This window comes from Balaenoptera borealis (genome assembly GCF_965194805.1).
Source record: "Balaenoptera borealis genome assembly, chromosome: 7".
In the NCBI taxonomy this organism is placed as follows: Eukaryota; Metazoa; Chordata; class Mammalia; order Artiodactyla; family Balaenopteridae; genus Balaenoptera; species Balaenoptera borealis.
In genome coordinates, this window is record NC_138864.1 from 117,175,078 (window position 1) to 117,196,844 (window position 21,767).

The window sequence follows — 21,767 nt, forward strand, 5'->3', positions numbered from 1 at the left end:
TATAATCTCAACTTCCATCTTAATTACATCTGCAAAGACCCTATTTCCAAATAAGGTCACATTCACAGGAACCGCGATTAGGGTTTCAGCATATCTTCTTAGGGGACACAGTTCAACCCACAGCAGTGACCTGGGCAAATCATTTAACCCTCAGAATGTCTTTTCCTTCTTTTGTCAAACAGAGACATGTCCATCTCCCCCATCTCCCAGGGCTGTTTGGAAGATCAAATGCAATGTTGGGGGAAACCTTTCTGTAAAGCATTTAAGTACTTTACAACTGTTCAGTATTTTGTTATCACCCTGGAAGGGATGTGATAAGGTCAGAGATGATGATTGTTGAGCATGTGCATTCCTCTGGAGCTATCATAAAAATAAAAGCTTGTAGTACTTATTATTAATAACCTGCGTACTATATCCCTGGAGGCCTGGGAGCCCGCTGATGGAATCCTTTGACACTCTTCTCATTTTTCCTTCTGATCACCCCCTCCAGTTCCTGCAGACACTGAAAATGCATCCACGAGTTCCAGTGCAAGAGGGAAATAATTGTTCTGTTTCCTCTTCCTCCTCCAACAAAAATCCTCCACACAAGGATCATGACAAACTTATCCCAAGGTGTTTTGCTTTTCATATCCATGCCGACTCTGTGACTTGATTGCATATTACCCAGAGGGATCTATTTGTGTTTAAAACCTATTTGTTGTTAAGAATTTAACAAACTGCACACCTGTATGAACTCAGAGGTGATTTGTTTTGGAGGAGGGAAGGGAGCCCAGATTTCTTGGCATTTCAACCCCTCCGTTCTCTTGACTGCACACTCCCTGACTCCCTCAGATTTTTGCTTATTCTCTTTATCACCATTTTGTTTGGTTTCCACTGATTTTCTGTAACCCTCTCTTCACTCTACATACTTTCTCCCCCATTTCTCTCATTTTTCCTTCCCTTTTTCCTCCTTTGCTTCTGCTCCCTTTCTAGAACATTCTCTCTCCTTCTTCCCCTCACTTCCTTGTCTTTATCGGGTTGGACTAGATCTTTGGGTCACCTCCGCCTTATTTTCCTTCTAGAGACCCCTCAGATTGTCCAGGCCATAATATACTCTGCCACTCTCCTGTGACAGTTTATAAGCTGTTTTATGGACCTTAAAACTATTGAATCTTCTTGCTTCCGAGAGAGGGTGGCTGATAGTGAATTGACTCCAAAGGCGTTTGCAGGTGGGGCTGCTCCTTCGTGGACAGCTGCTGCTTTATGTCCCTTTTCGGTTTTGGTTTGTTGGTTGGGTTGCGCTGCTGCGATTCTGGGCCTCAGTCCCGGGAAGGGCCACGCACGTGCGGAGGAGGGTGGAGCGAGCAAAGGCTTCCAGCCCTGTGGAGATGGCTGCACCCCCCGCCCAGCCCCGTGGACGGGGAGAGAGAAGGGGGAAGACGCTCTGTCGTGTGGTGTCTTTGAAAGCTTGAACTTCTTCTACAAACCAGTTATTTATAAGAGGATGGGGAGGTTCTCCACTCATTCATCCAACAATTACTTTTCAAGTTCCTCTTAGGGACCGGGCATCATGCTGAGCGCTAGAGCATCATGTTTGGTAAAGCCATCTCTTAACACCAGAAGATTTTATTGGTCAAGACACAGATGAGATGTTGTGCTGGGCGCTAGCCTGGGCTCTAACCTGACCTACATGGTGGGGGGTGGAGGGAAGGGAAGGAAGGCTGTCCTGTGAGGCAGTGACCTTGAGCTGAGACCTGAAGGATGAACTGGGGGAAGACATGGGAGTAAGACAGCGAGGGGCGGAGAGGGCGGGGCTCTGGACAAAGGCCTTTAGGCCAGGTAGACCTTGGAGCATCCAAAGATCTGAAGACCAACGGGATGGAGGAGCAGGGGAGCACGAGGGCTGAGGCCCCAGACTAGGCAAGAGGTGGGGGGCAGAGGCCATGTTCATTCTGGAAAAGCAGAGGAATGTTGAAAAATATAAAAAAGGAAAAATGATCTGTGTCATACTGTCTTTACACATTTTAAACTTTTTTGAGCTAGAACATACAGTAAAGTGCATAAAGGGTACTTAAGGGTGTATCTCATTGAATTTTTGCATGAATGGACTGGACTTATAAACCTGTGATCCTGTTTTTGATGTAACTTCATATCACAAAAAATTTACGATATTAAAAGTACGTCAAGATGAGGACACGGGGAGGGGGAAGGGTAAGCTGGGACGAAGTGAGAGAGTGGCATGGACATATATACGCTACCAAATGTAAAATAGATAGCTAGTGGGAAGCAGCTGCATAGCACAGGGAGATCAGCTCGGTGCTTTGTGACCACCTAGAGGGGTGGGATAGGGAGGGTGGGAGGGAGACGCAAGAGGGAGGAGATATAGGGATACATGTATATATATATATAGCTGATTACTTTGTTATACAGCAGAAACTTAACACACCATTGTAAAGCAATGATACACCAATAAAGATGTTTAAAAAAAAAAAAAAGTACGTCCAGAATTGGAAGCTAAAGACCAAATCCCGTTCTGTCATCGGGTGCGTTATAATTCCTCCATTTGTCAGTGTGTCTGTGTCTCTCGTGTCAGTGTTTCCTCGTGTACTGTGCACTGAACATTACTGTACATAACTGGTGGTGCGTATCTAGTTATCTTCATAGTGACGCTAGAGGTAAGAAGGGTATGAACGTTGGTGAGGCTCTTGAGACAGGCTGCAAGATCGCGGAAAGATTAATTTTCACTCCAGGATTTCCAGCAGAGTGGGAAGCATCCCTGAATCCCCTCTGCGTGGCTGTCTTCTCCTCTGTCTCCTCTCTCGTGAGAGGATCCCAATGCTTGTTTTTTTTTGTTCCCCTCCATCTGAGTCTGAACAAAGAAAAATTCTCAAGTCAGGGAACGTCAGTGAGTGTTTGACATGACAGGGAGGACCCCCGTTTCCTCTGAGGTGGGAAAGCGTGAGCCACGAGGCCGTAGGCCCCTCCTGGAGGTGGGGCTGATCCCAGAAATAATGATGGGGGAATGCGGCTCACTCCCCTCCCCCCCTGCCTGGTCCCCCTAAGAGGTTTCCAAGCTGTAGAAAAGGATAAACCTCCCTTCAGCCTCAACTTGGCTTTTCTTCCCCACTGGACCTACTCATTCTGCATAAGGTATAGATATTCAGATTTTGTTTCTTGACTCAATGGAGAAAGATGTAATTTCTTAAAGTGATACTGTCTAAGAATTTCCTCTATTCTTTTTTTCTGGGGGGGTGGGGTGTGTGTAAAGGGGAGAGAGGGTAACTTTATCACCACAGAGAAGGTAAAATTCTGTTCGTCTCTCTGGCACTGACTTTCTCTCAAAGCAGCGACTCCTTGCAGGGTTTCTGGGCTTCTCCAGCTGTTTAAAATGGCTGACCTCCTGTTTACTTTCTTGTTTGTACGTCTGAGCAGAATGGAAAATTCAAAGGAAGGTGTTTTGCTTATTCCCTGAGCTAGAATGCTGAGTAGGGAAGTACTTCCACCCGTGTTACTAATGGAGCTTGCTCTCTGCAGACTGGCTCTGAGCCCAGGTTTACGGAAATTCACTTCAGACAAATACATTCTGCCACTTTGTTTCTTGGGAACAGACATGGCAGAGTCCCAGTGGGTCATTCCATCTGTTCCCTGGAGCTAGGATTACTTCCTACCTCATTCCACAACAGCTTTTTCCACATGACTTTTAAATAAACCATAAAATAAAAATATGCCAGCAACTGGGGAAAGATTCTACTGGTTGAGAAGGCTCAGGAACCATCCAGCTTGAAGAAAAACAAAGAAAACAACATAAAAGCAAAAGCAATGAACAAATCTCTGCTTATTTTGTCCCTTTTTCTCCTAGCACAAAGCACACCCAGACCTCAGTCATCCTAAACAACAATGGATTCTGTGTGGGATTTACACTCCCAGGCCCAAGGGATGAGCAGGAGGTCTGCCCCAGGTTAGAGGGTCCTGGCACCAGATGGGGGAACCCCCAAGTGTATCACTGAACCACAGAGGTCGAGGGAGCGGTAGCAGGAGCGGCCGCAGAAAGAAGAGGAAACTTGCAGAGAGATTCAAAGGGAAGACCCAGTCTTAGCATATCAAGAGTGGTGGCCAAGAGACCCCAAGCATTATAGTTTTGTCTGGGTGTATGCCCAGGAGTGGGATGGCTGGATCATAGGGTAACTATATTTTTAGTTTTCCGAGGAACCTCCATACTGTTTTCCATAGTGGCTGCACCAGTTTACATTCCCACCGACAGTGTAGGAGGGTTCCCTTTTCTCCACACCCTCTCCAGCATTTTTTATCTGTAGACATTTTAATGATGGCCGTTCTGACTCCTGTGAGGTAGTACCTCATTGTAGTTTTGATTTGCATTTCTCTAATAATTAGTGATATTGAGTATCTTCTCATGTGCCTACTTGCCTTCTGTATGTCTTCTTTAGAGAAATGTCTGTTAAGGTCTTCTGCCCATTTTTCGATTGGGTTGTTTGTTTTTTTTGTTGTCGAGTTGTATGAGCTGTTTGTATATTTTGGAGATTAAGCTCTTGTCGGTCCCATCATTTGCAAAATTAGCACAACACTGTATCAGTAAATCAACTATACTTCAATTAGAAAAAGAGAGAGACCCCAAGAAAAGGGAGCGAGGATCCAGGACTTCCGCTGGCCAGCAGCTCAGAAAGTGATTCCAGGGAGCGAGGGATACGTAGCTGGGCTCCGTTGTGGCAGCTGGGAGAGGCACTATCGAGTGGGACGTGCCTGAGCTGGGCTCGTATTCCAGGTGAGCAACCCCAGAACTTTGAGAAATGTGCTCAGAATGTATGGCTCGTGACCTCTGCCCTCAAGGAGCTTTTAATCCAGTTAAGGAGGCTGACAAATACAAGTGGTGGCAGAAAATAACGTGTGAAAAAGTCTCCCGGCGGGCGTCATCGACAGGAGGTTCCTTTTGTGCTCAGCACCAGGAGAAACTAGCTTAGGCTAAAATAGTAGAGGGGGGTTTCCTGGAGAGAGAATTTATGCTAAGTCTTGGAGGGTGAATGAGATTTGGACAGGAAGGAAGGGCAAGGTGTTTCAGACTCTGGCTCTGTGACATATGCTAGTATTTAATAGGGATCGTTTTTGCCAGGCCAAACCCCTTGGAGGCTGGTTAATGAGCTCCTAAGTATGAGAAAAGAAGAGCCCTCCTCCTTGCACATGGCCAGTGTAGAAGATGAGCACTTCTGTCTCCACTTAGGCCAGGGCATCTGTTACTCGGTCATCTGATGCCGCTCTGTCATGTGCTCAGAAGCGTGGTGGTGTCAGCATTCTGGGAGTGAATCCATCTTTCCTGAGAGGATGCAGAGTGACCAAAAGCCGGACTGTGCACTCACAGGGACAGCTTAGTGGTTACATGGGTAGGAATAGCCAGTGGCTTGTATGACCAGCTCTTCTTTTCTCCCATGTAGGCAGAGATCTGTGAGCAAAGCAGAATTGTAACCGCCAGAAGTTACCATGTAAACGTGGAATAACAATAAGTAGGGCTGGACAGAAAGGGGGTATAATGGCACCAGGCTAAAACGAACTCGGCATCTCCATCTCTTAGATGCTTCTGATCTCTTCAGTGAGACCAGGATGCACGAGACCAGAATATTCAAGGTCTGAAGGCTGTGACCCCCGGCATACATCTCCGCATTAGAGATCGTCGGGCCGATGGGGCCAGAGCGCCCAGTGGCCACTGGCTAAGGCCATGTCAGCCCATGTGCCCAGCCAGCGTGCCCCCTCCTCCCACCTAAAGCCGGTCCCTCCAGATCCCATCTCTTCTTGACACCTCACGACACTGCCCCGCCAGTTCCGCGCTTCTCTCATCTTTTTCTTTCTCTCCATTCCCTCCATCTCAGCAGCATACAAATATCTGTTACTTTTCTCATCTTAAAAAAGTCTCCTCTTGAACCCATTTTCTCCCTGCCAATTAGTCCTCCACATCTTTTCTCCCTTTTGCAGCAAAGCTTGGAAGAGTTGTCCAATTCCTCTCCTTCCTCTCTCTCTCACACTCACTCTGATTTGGCTTTCACCGCCTAGGAGGTGCTCCAGAGCTTGGGTGACCCTTCAGAGAAGTCCCAGTGGAGACCCAGGGACCAGACCTTTCACCCCTGCATTCACCGTCGTTGGATGCAGGCCACCCCCAGGGCAGGGGCATGACCTCAGCTGAGGCAGCTTGCTCCTGCCGAGGGCAGCTCCAGGGGAGGGCCCAGCTGAGAGCCTTCAGCGCCGGGGAAACGCGGGCTTGGTCCCGAGGTGAGCCGGGCAGAGTCCACCACGGTGCTGCTTTCTGTTCCTCCACCTGAGTCCGGAGGTGGGGGATTGAAAATATTGAAACCTCTGCTCAGCAATCAGAATGTGAACCTCCAGGTGTGCCACTAAATCCCTCCCGTGGGCCAACATGTAGTTATGCATCGAACCCCGCTCTATGGGATGGACTTGAACGCACAAGGAAGAAAACGGCCGTGATGTTGAAAGGACCCGCCCCTCCTCCCGTTTTTTTCCTTACAAAGTGACTGTGAGGTGAAGCGGAGGCCCCTGCAGACGATGACCGCTGGGTCACCATGGTGAGCTGCGTCCCTCTCCAGTGTTTTCGAGGGGAAGCCCAGGACTGTAAACACCCAGGAGCCAGGACCTCCTTTGCAGCCTCACAGTGTTAAAATGGTGCTTAATCCACACTTCTTGACTGAAAATCAGCATTTAAACGGGACTCCATCGGCAGGCCCTGTGCCTCTAAGGGGAGAGCGTATGGCATCTCTTAGGGTTGTTCCTGGTGCTCTGGGGTGCCAGACACCCAAATGGCTAACCACTCTTTAAAATGATTTACCTATATAGGCTCACAGATACAGGTCAGCAGTGTAGACAATACGTCCAAACTCTCTTCTGCACACAGTCTTCTTACACCTTCTTTGCTGTGTGCATCCTCAGTGGAGAGAAGAGTGAGTACATAGTTGGGTGAGAAAAAGTGACCGTTCCAGGGCGGGAGTGGGCTGACAGGTGGGTGTGGAGTGAGAACCCACTCACGCTCGTCTAGTGAAAGAGTCCCTCCCACCTGTGCAACTGCCGCGTTCAAAGTGCTCTTGAACGCGTCACCGTCACCTCACGTGACAATTACTTAAGCATTCACGGGACTTCCTTGCCCTACCTAGTAACTTGTCACTTGATTTTACTCCGGTGTTTACTTTTCCAGGGCATTTTCTCTGAGTGACTATATATTCATCTCTGGCATTTGAACTAAATTTGGGAAAATTTCATCTGATAGGCTAGATCATTACCAGGGACCTTCCACTCCTAAGATTCCACAGATGCCAAATGCAATGAGGCAGGGTACCAACTGCATTTACACATTCCCAGGGTGCCTAACCCCTTCTGCATCCTACCCAGTATTCACTTTGTGTTTGTCTTAAGATATATGTCCCCACGTCCCATGTCTGGGATTTGAGAATTTGTCTCGCTATTTCCATATGTTTCTTTTTCATAATTTAATGTATCCTTGGATACTGACAGATGCTTTCCCTTCTGGATTTTGCATATTTGATGGACAGGTCACCACCTCACTTTATATATTGGATGATGAGTATTACTGTTTGCTTTCATTTGCTCCTTTATACGTTTAAATGTGCCATCTCCCTGTGATTTTAATAATTAACATCAGTAAATTATGCCTATAATTGTATAACCTTGATGGATTCTGACATAATGGAAAGGTCTTGGTGTGGCCCATATTTGAAACCGCTTGTAGCCTGAAAATACTGGCCCCATCATTTCAGGGTCATTGTGATGTGTCATGTGAATTGCAAAAAGTAAATCCTTCCATTACATCCATCTTGATTGCAACTGCATAGAGGTTGTCAAAGTCAGACCCTTATTTTTAAATGAAAAAGGCAAGGAGTTAAAAGTATAGTAAAAACCTTTTATGATGCTGATTTTAGCAGACAGGAGTAAACGTCTGTGTTAGGAGCAAACTGTATTACATCCTGTTTCTTATTACAGCAGGTAATAGTTGTGATTACCTATGTAGACTCACAGACACAGGTCTGCAGTGTAGACAATACATCCAAACTCTCTTCTGCACAGTCTTCTTGCACCTTCTTTGCTGTGTGCATCATCATGGAGAGAAGAGTGAGTGCATAGGTGGGTGAGAAAAAGTGACCGTTCCAGGGAAAAGAATTTGACTCTGGGGGTTCTTCTACCATTTTCTCTTAAGGAAGCCACAAGGAAATGAACCCGCTGTTACTCTGTATAATTCTTGGTTATTGGAGGCTGTGGTTCTTGTAGTATATTTAAGAAGCCATGCTTATTGTAGTTTATTTAGAAATAGCCATGTTGATGGGTGAGAATTTAATATACTGCCATATTAATTAGGAGGTGGAGGGTGGTCTCACTTAAAGGGAGAGATTATTCTTGGGGAAGAGGCCAGACTCTTAGACATAATATAAAGAGACCAAGCTTCAGTTGAGCACCAGAAGGGGACATCCCTTTAGACCTTAAGCTAGAAGAGTTTAGATGGGACCAGCCCAGGGACAAAGGCAAGGTGACTTGAAATTGTGCCAGTCCTCTGGATACCTATCTTAATCTTTGTCAGCCAAAGCATCTTCTATTTTATATTTGTAATACTCTCAGCATTTATCTCCGCTTGTACTTCCTTAATGCTTAACAAAATCTTTTAAATGCTTCAGCCAGCATTTCTCCTGTCTTTTCTGTAGGAACTATAGTTAAGGGTAGCCATATAGACCCAAATGATTAGGGAATGCTGTGCTCTATGGAAGAAAGCCACCTAATAATAAGAAAGAATTTTAAAAATAAGTTCATGAATCCCAATGAAATTATTGATTCAGGGAAGTATTATTAATAAGTATGAAAATCACTGGGTAAGTAGCTATTCGGGAAAAGGATATTTGTTATACTACCAAAATTACACTGACTCACAGATTACTTTTTGGTCTCAAGAGGAAAACATAATTGTACAACATAAGGAAAAGATTATCGCCACCCTCATTTGGTAACCAGTCATAACATCCCTAATGGTGTAACACCCTGAAGTTTTGTGTCTTGTGATGTAATTGAGCGTGACTACATAATATCACTTAGAGTGTTTTCTAGAAAAAAAGTGTTTAACCCATCAAGCCTTTGGATTGATATTTCAGTTCCTAGGAGATACAGGGGATAGAGGAGAGGAACAAGTTAAGCATCACCAGAAGGAAGTAATTACACAAATCCGGAGGCTGAGACATTCTGTAGGAACCACTGGCCTAATATCTTCACAAATCAGGGTCAATAAGGGAAGCTTACTAGGTTTAAAAATATTTAAAGGACATAACAATCAGATGCAATCATCCTGGATTGGACACTGGTTTGAACAAAGAAGTTGTAAGAACATTTGGAGGGAAATTTGAATATGATAAAAAGTATTAGATGATAACGAAAGTTTACTGAAAGGGAAATGAAGAAATCATTGACCAAAAAAAGTCTGCAGGGCAGCAAGTACTGTAAAATCTCCTAGTGGTAAATATACATGTACATATACATAAGAGAGCGAGCCAGAAAGAGAATACACCCCAGAATAGTAACAGGTGATTTCTGGGTCGTAGAAATATGATATTTTGATTTTTAGTTTTTACCTGTATACACTTTGTAATTTTCTATAATGCGTGGAGGCTGTTTTTATTATTTTAATAAATCACCATAAAGAAAACGTGTCCAAAAAAAATTAAGATTTCATTTTGTATTAAGATCTGTTGATTCTTTTGGAACTCAAGTATATTTTAAATAAACTTTTTTTTATTTTGGAGCAGTGTTAGATTTAGAGAAAAATTGTGAAGATAGTACAGAGAGTTACTTTATATCCTTCCCTCATTTCCTCTAATGTTACCATTTTACAGTACTGTGGTTCATTTGTGAAAACTAAGAAATTAATAGTGGTATATTACTCTTAACTAAACTCCAAGCTTGATTCAGATTTCACCACTTCTTCCACTAATGTCCTTCTTCTGTTCCAGCAGCCACATTGCATTTAGTCATCATATCTCTTTAGTCTGTGCCAATTTCTGAGTCTTTGCTTGCTTTTCATGACCTTGGCAGTTTTGAAGAATATTACTCAGGTATTTTGTACAATGTCCCTCATTCTGGATTTGTCTGATGTGTTTCTCACAGTTAGACTAGGGTTATGGGCTTTGGGGCAGGATTCCACAGAGGTGAGGTGCCTGCCTTAGTGTGTTACATGAGGGGCTGCATGATACCGACATGGCTTATCACTGGTGAAGTTAACCTTGATCACTTGGTCTGGCCACTATTTCTTACTTTTCTTAAAAGTAAGTTAAGAAATAGTAAGTACTTTTAAGTTTCTTAAAGTTACTATTTTTCCCTTTCTCTGTCCTCTGGAAGTGAGTCACTGAGTCCAGCCCATGTGTTTTTGATTTTCACAAAATGCTGCTCTGTATTGACCCCACCGCCCCCCCCAAAAAAAACCCAGGGCACTAGTTAATTTTAGCTGAGCTAAGGGGAGCTTATTTTTGTCCCCTTTTGAAAGAGCATTGTCAGATAATAATATACAGTAACGACATGGTATGGGTGGAGCTGGTAATGAAGTATGGGGACCCTAAGGGAAAGTAAGTGATACTCAGGGACAGAGATGGGGTCCCTTGGTCAGCCACTGCTCCTCCACATTGTCCTTTGACCAACCTGGAGATTCTTCTCACACTCAACTTGAACAAAATCAGGGTTTCAAATGATCAGAGAGGTGGTCTTCCCTTGTAGAAGCTACTTTTGATTTCCAAGGATCTTTCATTGCTACGGGAGAATGGGTAGCAGGAGAATGGAAGGGAAGGTACCGAGAGTCAAAGAAAATTGCCAGCCAAGCTCTCTTCCCTGGTGGACAACACTTTGGTGTGTAGAGAAGGACCCCACGCATCCAGTGTAAGAGTCTCTCCCATTTGTGTAACTGCCATTTTCAAAGAGGCACTTACAGTTTTTTTTTTAATAGTTTTTCCAATTTTTTCCATTTTTGTTGAGAAATAGTTGACATGCATCCACTCTGTAAGTTTAGGTGTACAACATGATGGTTTGATTTACATATTGTGAAATGATTATCGCAATAGGTTCAACTAACATTCATCCTCTCATATAGATACAAAATAAATAAAAGAAAAAGAAAAAAAGAAAAATTTTTCTCCTTGTGATGGGAACCCTTCGGATTTACTCTCTTAACTTCTCTATATCATTCAGCAGTGTTAACTATAGTCATTACAAGTACGTTACATCCCTAGTACTTATTTTTCTTATAACTGGAAATTTGTACACCTTCTTGATTACAAGTGTCACTATATGAGAAATGAAGGTTTCAGCTCAGGCTAACAATGAAACAGTTCTTGGAAGATTTTTTATCAAATTGGGGGATTGTTCAGGTGTATTATGATTCTACCAGAGAATTCTTTTACCTTTGGAGAATTTGGAAATGGATGTTAATTTACAGAATTTTACACTGGCTGTCTTTTTCTACCCATCATTTCTTACTATTCTAGATATAGACTGAGAAGTTAGTTAGCACTCTGCCCCCCACCCATAAATGTAGATTTGAAAACAAATTTAGTCACATATTAAAAATGCATATTTCAATGACAAAATTTTTAGGGCTAGATGTATATTTTGGGAAGTAGTTGATTAAAGTCTTTATACATTTGTGCTGATCACCCCAATAGCCTAGAACTGATCATTCTGCAGTGGTTAACAGGGTGGGGCAACACAAAGTTAATTATGTCAATATTTGTTGGCTGTGCACAAAAATCTGGACATATGAAGTATGTGAATGTTTTGGATTGATAGCAAAACACTTGGAATAACTGATCTCTCAATTATATTCTTTGCATGTGTGAAGACCTTTCTAAGGCAGTTAGAAAGGAGACTCCACCTTACTGATGTTCAATTGTAGGAACCTTTCTGCCCCTTTAGGAAATGATACCCTACATTCTCTTCTTTGTCATATCTAAACTTTGTGGGTTTCATATCAACATGTTTTAGGTTTTTGCCTTCCTAGCTGGAATACACATTTTACCAAGCACCCCACTCAAATAGAATACGTTATATACTACTGAGATTATTTTATGCTTTGTAGAGTCCAAGTATTTTGATTAAACTTAAAGAAAAAAAAAAAAGAATGATATGTGCCTATCCCTTCTAACAGTAAAAATCCAACTTGTTGTTGTTGTCGTGTGTGCATGTGTATGTGTGTTTGGGGAAGGATTCTATGCCTTTCCACAAGCAAATATTAATTGATAGCATTTATCATCCTGATCCTTAAGATTAATTGTTCACCTAAATTGTAATCATCCTTAGCTATATTCGATCATTGCATTGTAAGTGAAGTAGTCTCAGTGTGCTTAATCTCACAGCATTTTAGAGGCAGGGTATCATCTCTGAAAAGAGACTTACACCTTTCTGTCTGTCCGGAAATTTCAGACTCAAATACTTACCTAGAAGAAATCAGACCTGTAACTGGGTATTACAGAGGATAATATTGCAGATGCCAAGACCCTTGTGACAGATCCATCACTGTCTCCCTACCCCTTGTCCCCTATAACACAACACGGTCCATACCTTACCTGTGTATACAGCATATTACTTTTATATGCTTGCTTCAGTTTCCCATAATATTACAGGGAGTGAGGTAAGGTGTACAAAAGTGTTCCGGATCCCAGAAGTCAGGGCAAGCGTGGCGTCTATGTGACTGTGATCTTTTCATGTAACTCAGTGACGTGCCCTAGCACCCACACCCCACCCCATCTGAGTCTTGTAGTCAATTTAGCAATGGCTTCTTCTGATTTTCCTCTGTGGCCTTGTTCACATTTCTTAAATTCTTGTAGACCCTGACGCCATATAACAGGCAATTCCAGCCCCCCATTCTGAACAAAGATGTAGACTTCCCTGTAGTCATAGAGGAAGTAATTTCCATTTGATTTTCCTGTGCCACACTTGGTTTGTCAGAGAGCTAAGTGTTGTGTGAAATTTTTCCTTCCTAAGAAGGAGCAACTTTCATTTTTCATATTTCTTCCTTTTCTTTCCTAAGCTTCAAATACTGCTGTCTATAAATTATTTTAAAAGGCTATTTCTGTTTCTCTTACTTCTTTCCAGATATCCCTCAAATCTTGCCTAATTAGACACATATGGGTCTCAAATATGTTTAAGTGAATATGAGGGTAGGTTGACAAGTGTGGGAGGGGCTTTCATTGTCTTAGGACAATGACAATTCAGACTCCTTTGTGCACAAAGATAATACATTTTTCTCTTGTAACTGAGGGGAACTGAATGCATTTACACTACTCTTCTATTCTGTCTTGGCTACAACTTTTTCCATTTAATACAGAGAGTAGGCCTCAGGCATTCATTTATTCATTCTGGATTTAAATCTCCAACCCTCTTTTCCTCTCTGAGTTCTAGGATCAGATACCTTCTGCTGTCTAATTGATGTCGAATTGACATCTCCACACAATGGCTAAGACTTATCTCAAATTTCACATGCCCCAACAGAATTGGATTCTCCTCCCCTAAACCAGTTCCTTCCTCTGTCTTGCCGATCTCGATAATGGCACCACTATCCACCCTGTTTCCTCAAATTATGCTTGATTCCCCTCTCCCCGATCCCACACCCTGTCCATCAGTAAATCCATTGGCTCTAATCTCCAATTTATCTTGAACCAATTGTCAACCTCCAAATCCAGGCCACCATGATCCCTCGCTTGATGTGTTCTAGTAGCCATCTCCACAGGGACACCTGGTCTACCTCCTACCAATGCTTTTTCTATCTTCTGTTCTCCGCGTAGCAGCCAGAGTGACCTTTTAAAACTGAAATCATATCACTTCCCTATGTAAAAATGTCCGAAGTCTTCTATCGCACTTAGATCAATATCCAAATGCTTCATTATGAACCACTAGGCACTGCATGCTTTCGTTGCTGTCTATCTTTCAAACTCCTAGGTGCCAGGCACCAGTGTAGGCGTTGGGATTCAGTGACGTATCAGACAAAGTCTGCCTTCCTGGAACTGACAATCTGGTGGGATTCTTAAGGGATGGGTCTCAACCTTCGAGAATCTACCAATTTGTGAACATCACTACATTATTAAAAATTCCCCCATAAATTACAGCTTTTGCACTGGCTGAAACACTCATAAATTATATTTTCTAATATCCCCAGTCCCTGTAAGTGAATTTGTTGGTTTCACATGCCTGATCTGCTGCCAAATTCAACATTCCACTTTTTATTTTATACAAGTACTACTTGCTAAGACCTCTCTCTCCTCATCTATCTCATCTATTACCAGCATTAGCCGTTGGCTTCCTTTAATGGACTGTTTTTTCACAAGAAAGGCAGTTTAAAAAATCACTTTATGAATGTTAATGCATGTGTAACAACAAAGAGAAAACAGCACTAATACATTGAGTTGGGAATGCCTTTCCTCACTAGCTAAATGATTCAGTCCCACAAACAAACCCCTCAATGCACACAATTCAAAGTTCTGCCTCAGTAAGGTGGTGAGCTCCTCTGTGTCTCTGGAGTCTAATGGGAAATGTACACATCACAGCAACATCTGCCCATGGGAATCCGCAGAAGCCCCTTTACTTACCTTTCTTACATTTCAGGGACCCTTGTCAACACTGTCCTATCCTCCCACACCCTCTCCCCTTGAAAACTTGGGAGGCTGGAAAACAAACTCATCTTTCTGCCCCAAGCTTGTGTCATGCCTTGGGCCAGGGTAGGAGGCTGCAATCCAGCCTTGACTCCGTGGTTACTGCTGATGTCCTCTCTTGGCTTGACTTCACACTGGCGTTGAACCGTTGCTCTTGGAATTGCTTTTATCTTTAACACGTGGAGGAGACCGTTGACTGACAGAGTTATTCATCTTCCTATGTGTGTGGGGTTTGGGGGGTAATTTCCCTTGCTTTACTGAAGTATAATTGACAAATAAAATTGTAAGATATTTAAAATGTACAACATGATGATACATATACATTGTGATAGGAATCCCTCCACTGAGTTAATTAACACATCTCTCACCTCACATGCTTACCTTTTTTGTGTGTGAGAACATTTAAGTTCTAATCTCTTAGCAGATTTCAGGTATGGGATACGGTGTTATCACCTTGAGTCATCATGTCATCCATTAGATTCTCAGACCTTATTCAGCTTATAACTGAAAGTTTGTACCCTTTTACTAACCTCTGACTATTTTCCCCACCAATTTGTGAATGTCTTATTTTCTATAAGTGATACCATGTGGTATTTGTCTTTCTGTGGGTTATTTCACTTAGCATAATATCCTCCAGGTTCATCTATGTTATTGCAAATGGCAGTTTTCCTTATTTTTAAAGGTATGTGTGTGTGTTTACCACATTTTCTTTATTCATTTATTCATCATTGGACACTTAGGTGAATATAGATGTTTCTTTGATATAATTCCATTTCCTTTGGGTATATACTCAGAAATGGAATTGCTAGATCATATGGCAGTTCTTTTTTAATTTTTTGAAGACCCTCCATGCTGTTTTCCATAGTGGCTGCACCAATTTACATTCCCGCCAACAGTGTTGTACAAGTGTTCCCTTTGTTCCACATCCTCACCAATATTTGTTATCTCTTGTCTTTTTGATAACAGACATCCTAACGTGTGGGGTGATATCTCATGGTGTTTTTGATTTGCATTTCTCTGATGATTAGTGATGTTGTGTACCCGTTCATGTAACTGTTAGCCACTTGTATGTCTTTGGAAAAATGTCTATTTAGGCCCTTTGCCCATTTTTAAATTGGGTTATGTTTATTTTCCATTGAGTTGTATGCTTATATGTTTTGAAATATGTTCTCACCACTTTCTGTAGGTCAGGTTTACTTGAGATCTCACTAATCATCTAGTAATAATCTGTGTAGTGTGGAAATCCATCATATGTAATTAGTCTACCTTTTGTCCCTTATGGAGCATGCTGGCACTCTTATATTGTTTTTTCCCCATTTCTTTGTTCCCATAAACCAACCTTCTTTCTAAGTCTGTTGTGAATCCCTGAATTCAAAATTAAACTTAAAGCATTCTTTAATCCAAGTGACTGTCCTGACTTAAATTTATATGGGTCTTCAAAAATGTCCCCCAATTTTTTTCCACCAAAAGAGATTCCTTTCCCTACTTTTCATATTTTTCAATATAAATCTCGTGATCCTGTTTCTGACATTTCAAAGTCCTTAATTATGCCAGTTTTTGAGCACATGCAATATGTCCATGACTGAAATAGAAGAATCTGTTGCAAGACCAGCCCTTAATGCTGAACCAGATCGCGGGAGCTCTGTGTGCATCATTGTGGTCCCTGCCATCAGATGGTCTTTCTAGGAGCATCCTCACAGGTGGACTGAATTTGTGTAAGCACAATTTGCCATTAGCAGAGATACTCCACTCAACCCAGCCATTTGGACTTTTATATGAAGATTTACATTTTAAAAGAGTAGAAACACATTACATATAACCTTGAACCCTATTTGCAAATTAAGTCATATCTTAGAGTAAGTAGGGGAAAAAAGACTTCTAAAGTTCCAGAAGCATACCATTAGTGCTTACTTAACTGTTAGCGAACAGTGTTTCAAATAATCCTTTCTGTTATGAGGTCAACCAACCACACATTATTATCCAGCCCTACCTGTCTGTCTTGCTTATTTTCGGCCAGATTTCAAGGCATAAATCCCTCTTACATCATTAGAACTTTTCCTCTTATTCCCTGGCCACCCATTGGTCTTAATTATCCCTAACCTAGGTGAGTCTAGGAACAACTGTTATCAGTTCCTCAGCCCCACTCCCATCTCCGCAAGCACAACTCCCTGACAAATTACAAGGTGGCCCCTTCCTTCTACACCACCCTCTGCTAAAGAGCAAAAACAAAACAAAAGCAAAACCAAAAAAAATCTCCCAACTCCTAGTTTGGCCTCACCTGAGCTTTGTTTTTTACCAAGAGATCAGACTCTTCTTCTGGGCATTCTTTTTGAACTCATTACACTACGTGGTGATTACAAGATTTTCTTTGAGGCTCTGGACTTCCCACAACATTCCTCTCCCTTTCAGCATCCATTCATCACAGTCACAAGGACCAGAAACCTTGGGCAGGTGGCCTCTAAAAGACTTGGACAAGGGTTTTGAAGGGCTGAAGAGGTTTTTAAATTTTGCTCCCCTCTTCTGGGCTTTGCATTGTCATGGATATAATTAGTTCTCTCTGTGTCTTCCCTCAGCTCCTTTCTCTCCTGGGTGATGACTTGATTAAAAATCTTATCTACTTATTGGTGGCATTCTTTTTTTTTTTTAATATTTATTTATTTGGTTGTACTGAGTCTTAGTTGTGGCGGGCAGGCTCCTTAGTTGCAGCATGTGGGCTCCTTAGTTGTGGCATGCATGTGGGATCTAGTTCCCTGACCAGGGATCGAACCTGGGCCGCCTGCATTGGGAGCATAGAGTGTTATCCACTGTACCACCAGGGAAGTCCCTTATTAGTGGCATTCTAGTACAAAGGGTTATTTGGGAACTTTGCAGAAACTTCAGCACCGTTCCCTGGACTCTGAAATATGGGAGAAGTCAAAAGCATTAAAATCTACTCTCAGGAACTTTGCTCTCCAGTGAATCAAATAACATGCTATTCGCTCTCCATGGAGCTACCTCTCTATTACTTTATTACATGAAGGTCTTGTATCTGGGAGTTTAATCATTTTGGGGGGGAAGTCAGGAATACTTTCAAACTATTATGAAAACTATGGATCTTCTTTCCGAATAATGTGATTATGCACATACCCGTGTGCGCCATTGCCCTGTCGTTTGTTTGCAAACAATGGAAACAGCTCTGGCTAACATAAAGGAAAAAGAAGGATGTTAGACTAACTCATGGAGTTGAGTAAGAGAGAAGCATCCTAGATAAGAGCAGGGCAGGAGCCTGAGCAGTCCCAGGGTTTGAGTCTTCCTCCTATAACTCAGCTCCAATAACCCCCAGTGTCTGTATCTGCCCAAAATTTTAAAATCCCAGGAGAGAGAATTGTCCTAGCTTGAGTCAGATCAGTCAGCTGCACGAGGAGGGCAGGATGCTCATTTGGATCCACTTTGTGTAGCGTGAGGCCGTTCCCAGCAATGGGGAAATCATTGTAAGCTATGCAGACATCTCTCCTGCGATCTAAACTTTGCACACAATTTCAAGGCATTCACTGTCCTCCTGCTTTGGTGGAAGATAAAACCAGTTTTGACAGAATTCACAGAACCTCAGAATACTAGAGTGGGAGGAACCTTAGATAATACATCCTTTAATTGAGCATTTACTATGTGTCAGACATTAGGCTAAACACTTTACAGGCACCATCTCTCTTTATTTCTACAACAACTCCTTTAGACAAGTACATATTACGTATTATTCTACAGATAAGGAAATCGAGACATTCAGCTTAGAAAAAGATAATTTGAAATCCCCTATGCTCTTCATCACTGGTCCTCATAACTTATTACAGTCAGGGGAAGAAATTCTACTCCTAATTCTGAGTTCCTAGATATCCAAGTTTTATTTCTGGTTAATCTATGTAGGTCAGAGGTAAGTTACAGAATGACGTTTGTCCCTGCCTAAAATGGATTTGGTGGCAGATGAATCCCTCGCCATGCCCATCTTTTCTTACACCACTGCCAGCTAGGACTTAGAAGAGGTTTTCATGGAGAGAAGCTATATTTAGCAGACCCCTTTTTAATAAAGGGAAAATGTTGAGCCTGCACGTATTCACCCATTTCTGTCACCCAGAGGCATGGACTCCCTCTGCCCGCCCACCACTGCCTGCTGTGTTTCCCTGTGGCCTGACACTTGTCTCCCATCACCACATGGCTCACCCACAACTGTTCCGTTTCTGGACCTCTCATCCACCCACTCTTGCTCTGTTATTCTGTCACACAACCCAAAATTCATGCATGTTCTCCACCCAGCCCTCCACGGTCATCCTCCTGGCCACTCTGTTCTATGAGAAGCCCGTTCTCTCACCCAATACCCACCTGCTGTTTGAAACCTGCCTTCTTCCACTCACCTGTAGTTATTTGCCGAAGGTGCCAAGCCACACACACCCCTTTACCTCTTCATCGGCTGACTCTCTGGGGTGCTTTCATGGCTATAAGGCTGTGTTCATTGAAGCATGTAGGTACCTCTAGGTGACTGTATGGGACATTTCTGCTACTGAAGCAGATGTCCTCACTCATATAGTATCATTACGGCTTGAGTGTCTATCAGGTAGCCACAAAAGTTCCTGGAGGGCAGCAGGAAGCAGCTTAGGTGTCCCTTTGGCGCCCCTGGACCCGGCACAACGTCAGGCTCATGGTAGGCACTCGATAAGAACTTGCCCTGAATGGCCTCCATCATATCAGTCAGGCTTCAGGTGGAGATGTTTGCCTAAGATAAATAGTAGGCATGCCTTTCTTCTTTAAAGAGGGTGTCACTATTACGACCACCTGGTTTGCTGCGAGTGCAGCTGGAAACTCACTGAAGATTGAGCCACTTTCTTTAGGTGAAAAACATTCCCATCACCTTAATTGACTCAGGCTGAGTTCTTCTAAACAATAAGGAAGCAAATTCATTATTTCTTCCTCCTGAGGCTGTTATGCTCCCTCCCGCTAAGCCCCTTCCTACCAATCAGAGGATCCTGCTGTGATATCTAAAACCTAATTCTAGGAACGGTTAAGGAGTTAGTTTAAAAGGACTAGAATAATAACTACTTCAAATTGGCATTCACTTTTCCTACCATGGCAGGCTGAGTGATGAACAATAGTTTTCATAGGTCCAATTCCATTGCAGTTCTGAAGTTTCACAATGCTGGACATTTTATATACAGTTTGGGGATGATTTAGGTAGGAGTCAGCAAGACTTTCACTCATTTCCAAGGATATACACAGGCAAACAATGGGTAAAAATAAAATACTCCAGTTTCTTGGAAGTTCTGTCAAGAATTGCAGATGTTTAATTGGTACAGCCATTATGGAAAATAGTATGGAGGTTCTGCAAAAACTTAAAAATAGAACTATCTTGTGATCCAGCAATCCCATTTCTGGGTATATATATACAAAGAAAGTGAAATCAGTATCTCAAAGAGACGTCTGTACTCCCATGTTCATTGCACCATTATTCATGATAGCCAAGATACAGAAACAACCTGAACATTTGTTGAAAGATGAATGGATAAAGGAAATGTTGAAGGCTATTATTCAGCCTTAAAAAAGAAGGAGATTCTGCCATGTTTGTGACAACATGAATAAACTGGAAAGATATTATGCTAACTGAAATAAGCCAGAGGCAAAAAAACAAATACTCCATGATCTAACTTATATGTGGAATCTAAAAATGTCAAACTCGTAGAAACATAGAGTAGAATGGTGGTTACTAGGGGCTGGGGGAAGGTGGTTAAGTGATACACACTTTTACTTGTACACAAGATAAATAGGTTTCAGAGACCTAATGTACAACCATGTGACTATAGTGAAATATTGTGTTGTAGACCTGAAATTTACTAAAAGGGTTGATCTTAAAGGTTCTCACCACGAAGAAAAAGGATAGCTCTCTGAGGTGATGGATGTATTCATCAGCTTGATTGTGGTGAATATTTCTCAATGTATATTAACTTAGCAAGTTGTACACCTTAAGTATATATAATTTTTAATTGTCAATGGTAACTCAATAAAGTTGGAAAAAAATTTTAATTTGAGATGGTAAATAGAATAGCAGCCTATGCATTTACTGATACTAATTTTTATACTGATTATTGGATATTTTAAATACATGATATCTTTCCATTCCAAAACAGACCAAAAAAAACAGAATTGCAAATGTTATGGATACACCGTTTCTTCAGACACAGCTACATTACTGCCCTGGGACTGTCAAAAGCCCCCTGGTGGTACCTTTCTCCTGGCAGCAGTAAGGATTCAATAGATCTCCCTGGGCTGCAAAGTCCACCTGAGTCCAGCTGTCACCACACCTGGATGAACACAGTCTAGGAACTCGGCCTTTCTGGATTTCTTTACACTGGCAGAAACAGAATCTTTACTCTGAACTCCAGTCAACAGAAACATGCCAGGAAGTTTATCACTTTTTCCTGATACCAACTACTCTTATTAGGTCCAGGAGGTATAAATAGAAAATTCATAGTAAAAAAACATGTAGCTCTTCTGGGCTCTCCTCTGTCAATTACATGGATAATGTATAATGTAAAAGGGAAAGAGTGTCTTTCTCTATTACCAGCTTGCCATAACAAGTAAGTCATATCCACCCTCCTAATAGCCCCTTCTGGGTCCATGGAGTGGTCTCTCTAGTAAATTGGTTTTGAAACTGGGTCATATCCAGGCCTGGACTTCCATTTATACAGCCTAATGGAAGAAAGAGGGGACATCCATACACAACTTCACAGGGTGGAGTAAAAGAAGCAGGTGTGAGAGCTGTTATGTATTCACCACTCAGAGCTGGGCTGGTTGGTGAGTGTGGGAGGTCCTTGTGTTCTAGGATCTTCAGATCTCTGATTAGCCAGTAATAACACACGAGCACACCAATTATACCAGCTGTTGGTAGGCAGCACCACGTAGCCAAAGTCATCAAAAGAGTGACAGTCCTGTTTACTGTCAAGACTGTCCTTGATCAGTGGCCAAGACATTAACGGTTGAGAGTTGTCTACGTGAATCTGAGTGGAGACAATTGTGTGGGGTCTGCAGTTTTACAAGAAACCTTTGGGTCAGAACAAAAGTCATTCAGAG

The 21,767-nt window shown here is 42.4% G+C and overlaps 1 protein-coding gene across 5 annotated transcripts in view; it reads left to right on the plus strand.

Annotated features, from left to right (window-relative positions):
- The window catches only part of TMEM178B (transmembrane protein 178B), a 366,100-nt gene that overhangs the window by 257,444 nt on the left and 86,889 nt on the right, over positions 1-21,767 (plus strand). The window contains exon 1 of one of the 5 annotated variants that reach the window (XM_082400378.1): positions 497-612. The exons of the other annotated variants lie outside the window; for them this stretch is intronic. Coding sequence (XP_082256504.1) covers positions 594-612 — 19 coding nt within the window. The 5' untranslated portion in view covers positions 497-593. Of the gene's footprint in view, positions 1-496; positions 613-21,767 lie in introns of those variants that run through there. 5 annotated transcript variants of the gene reach the window in all.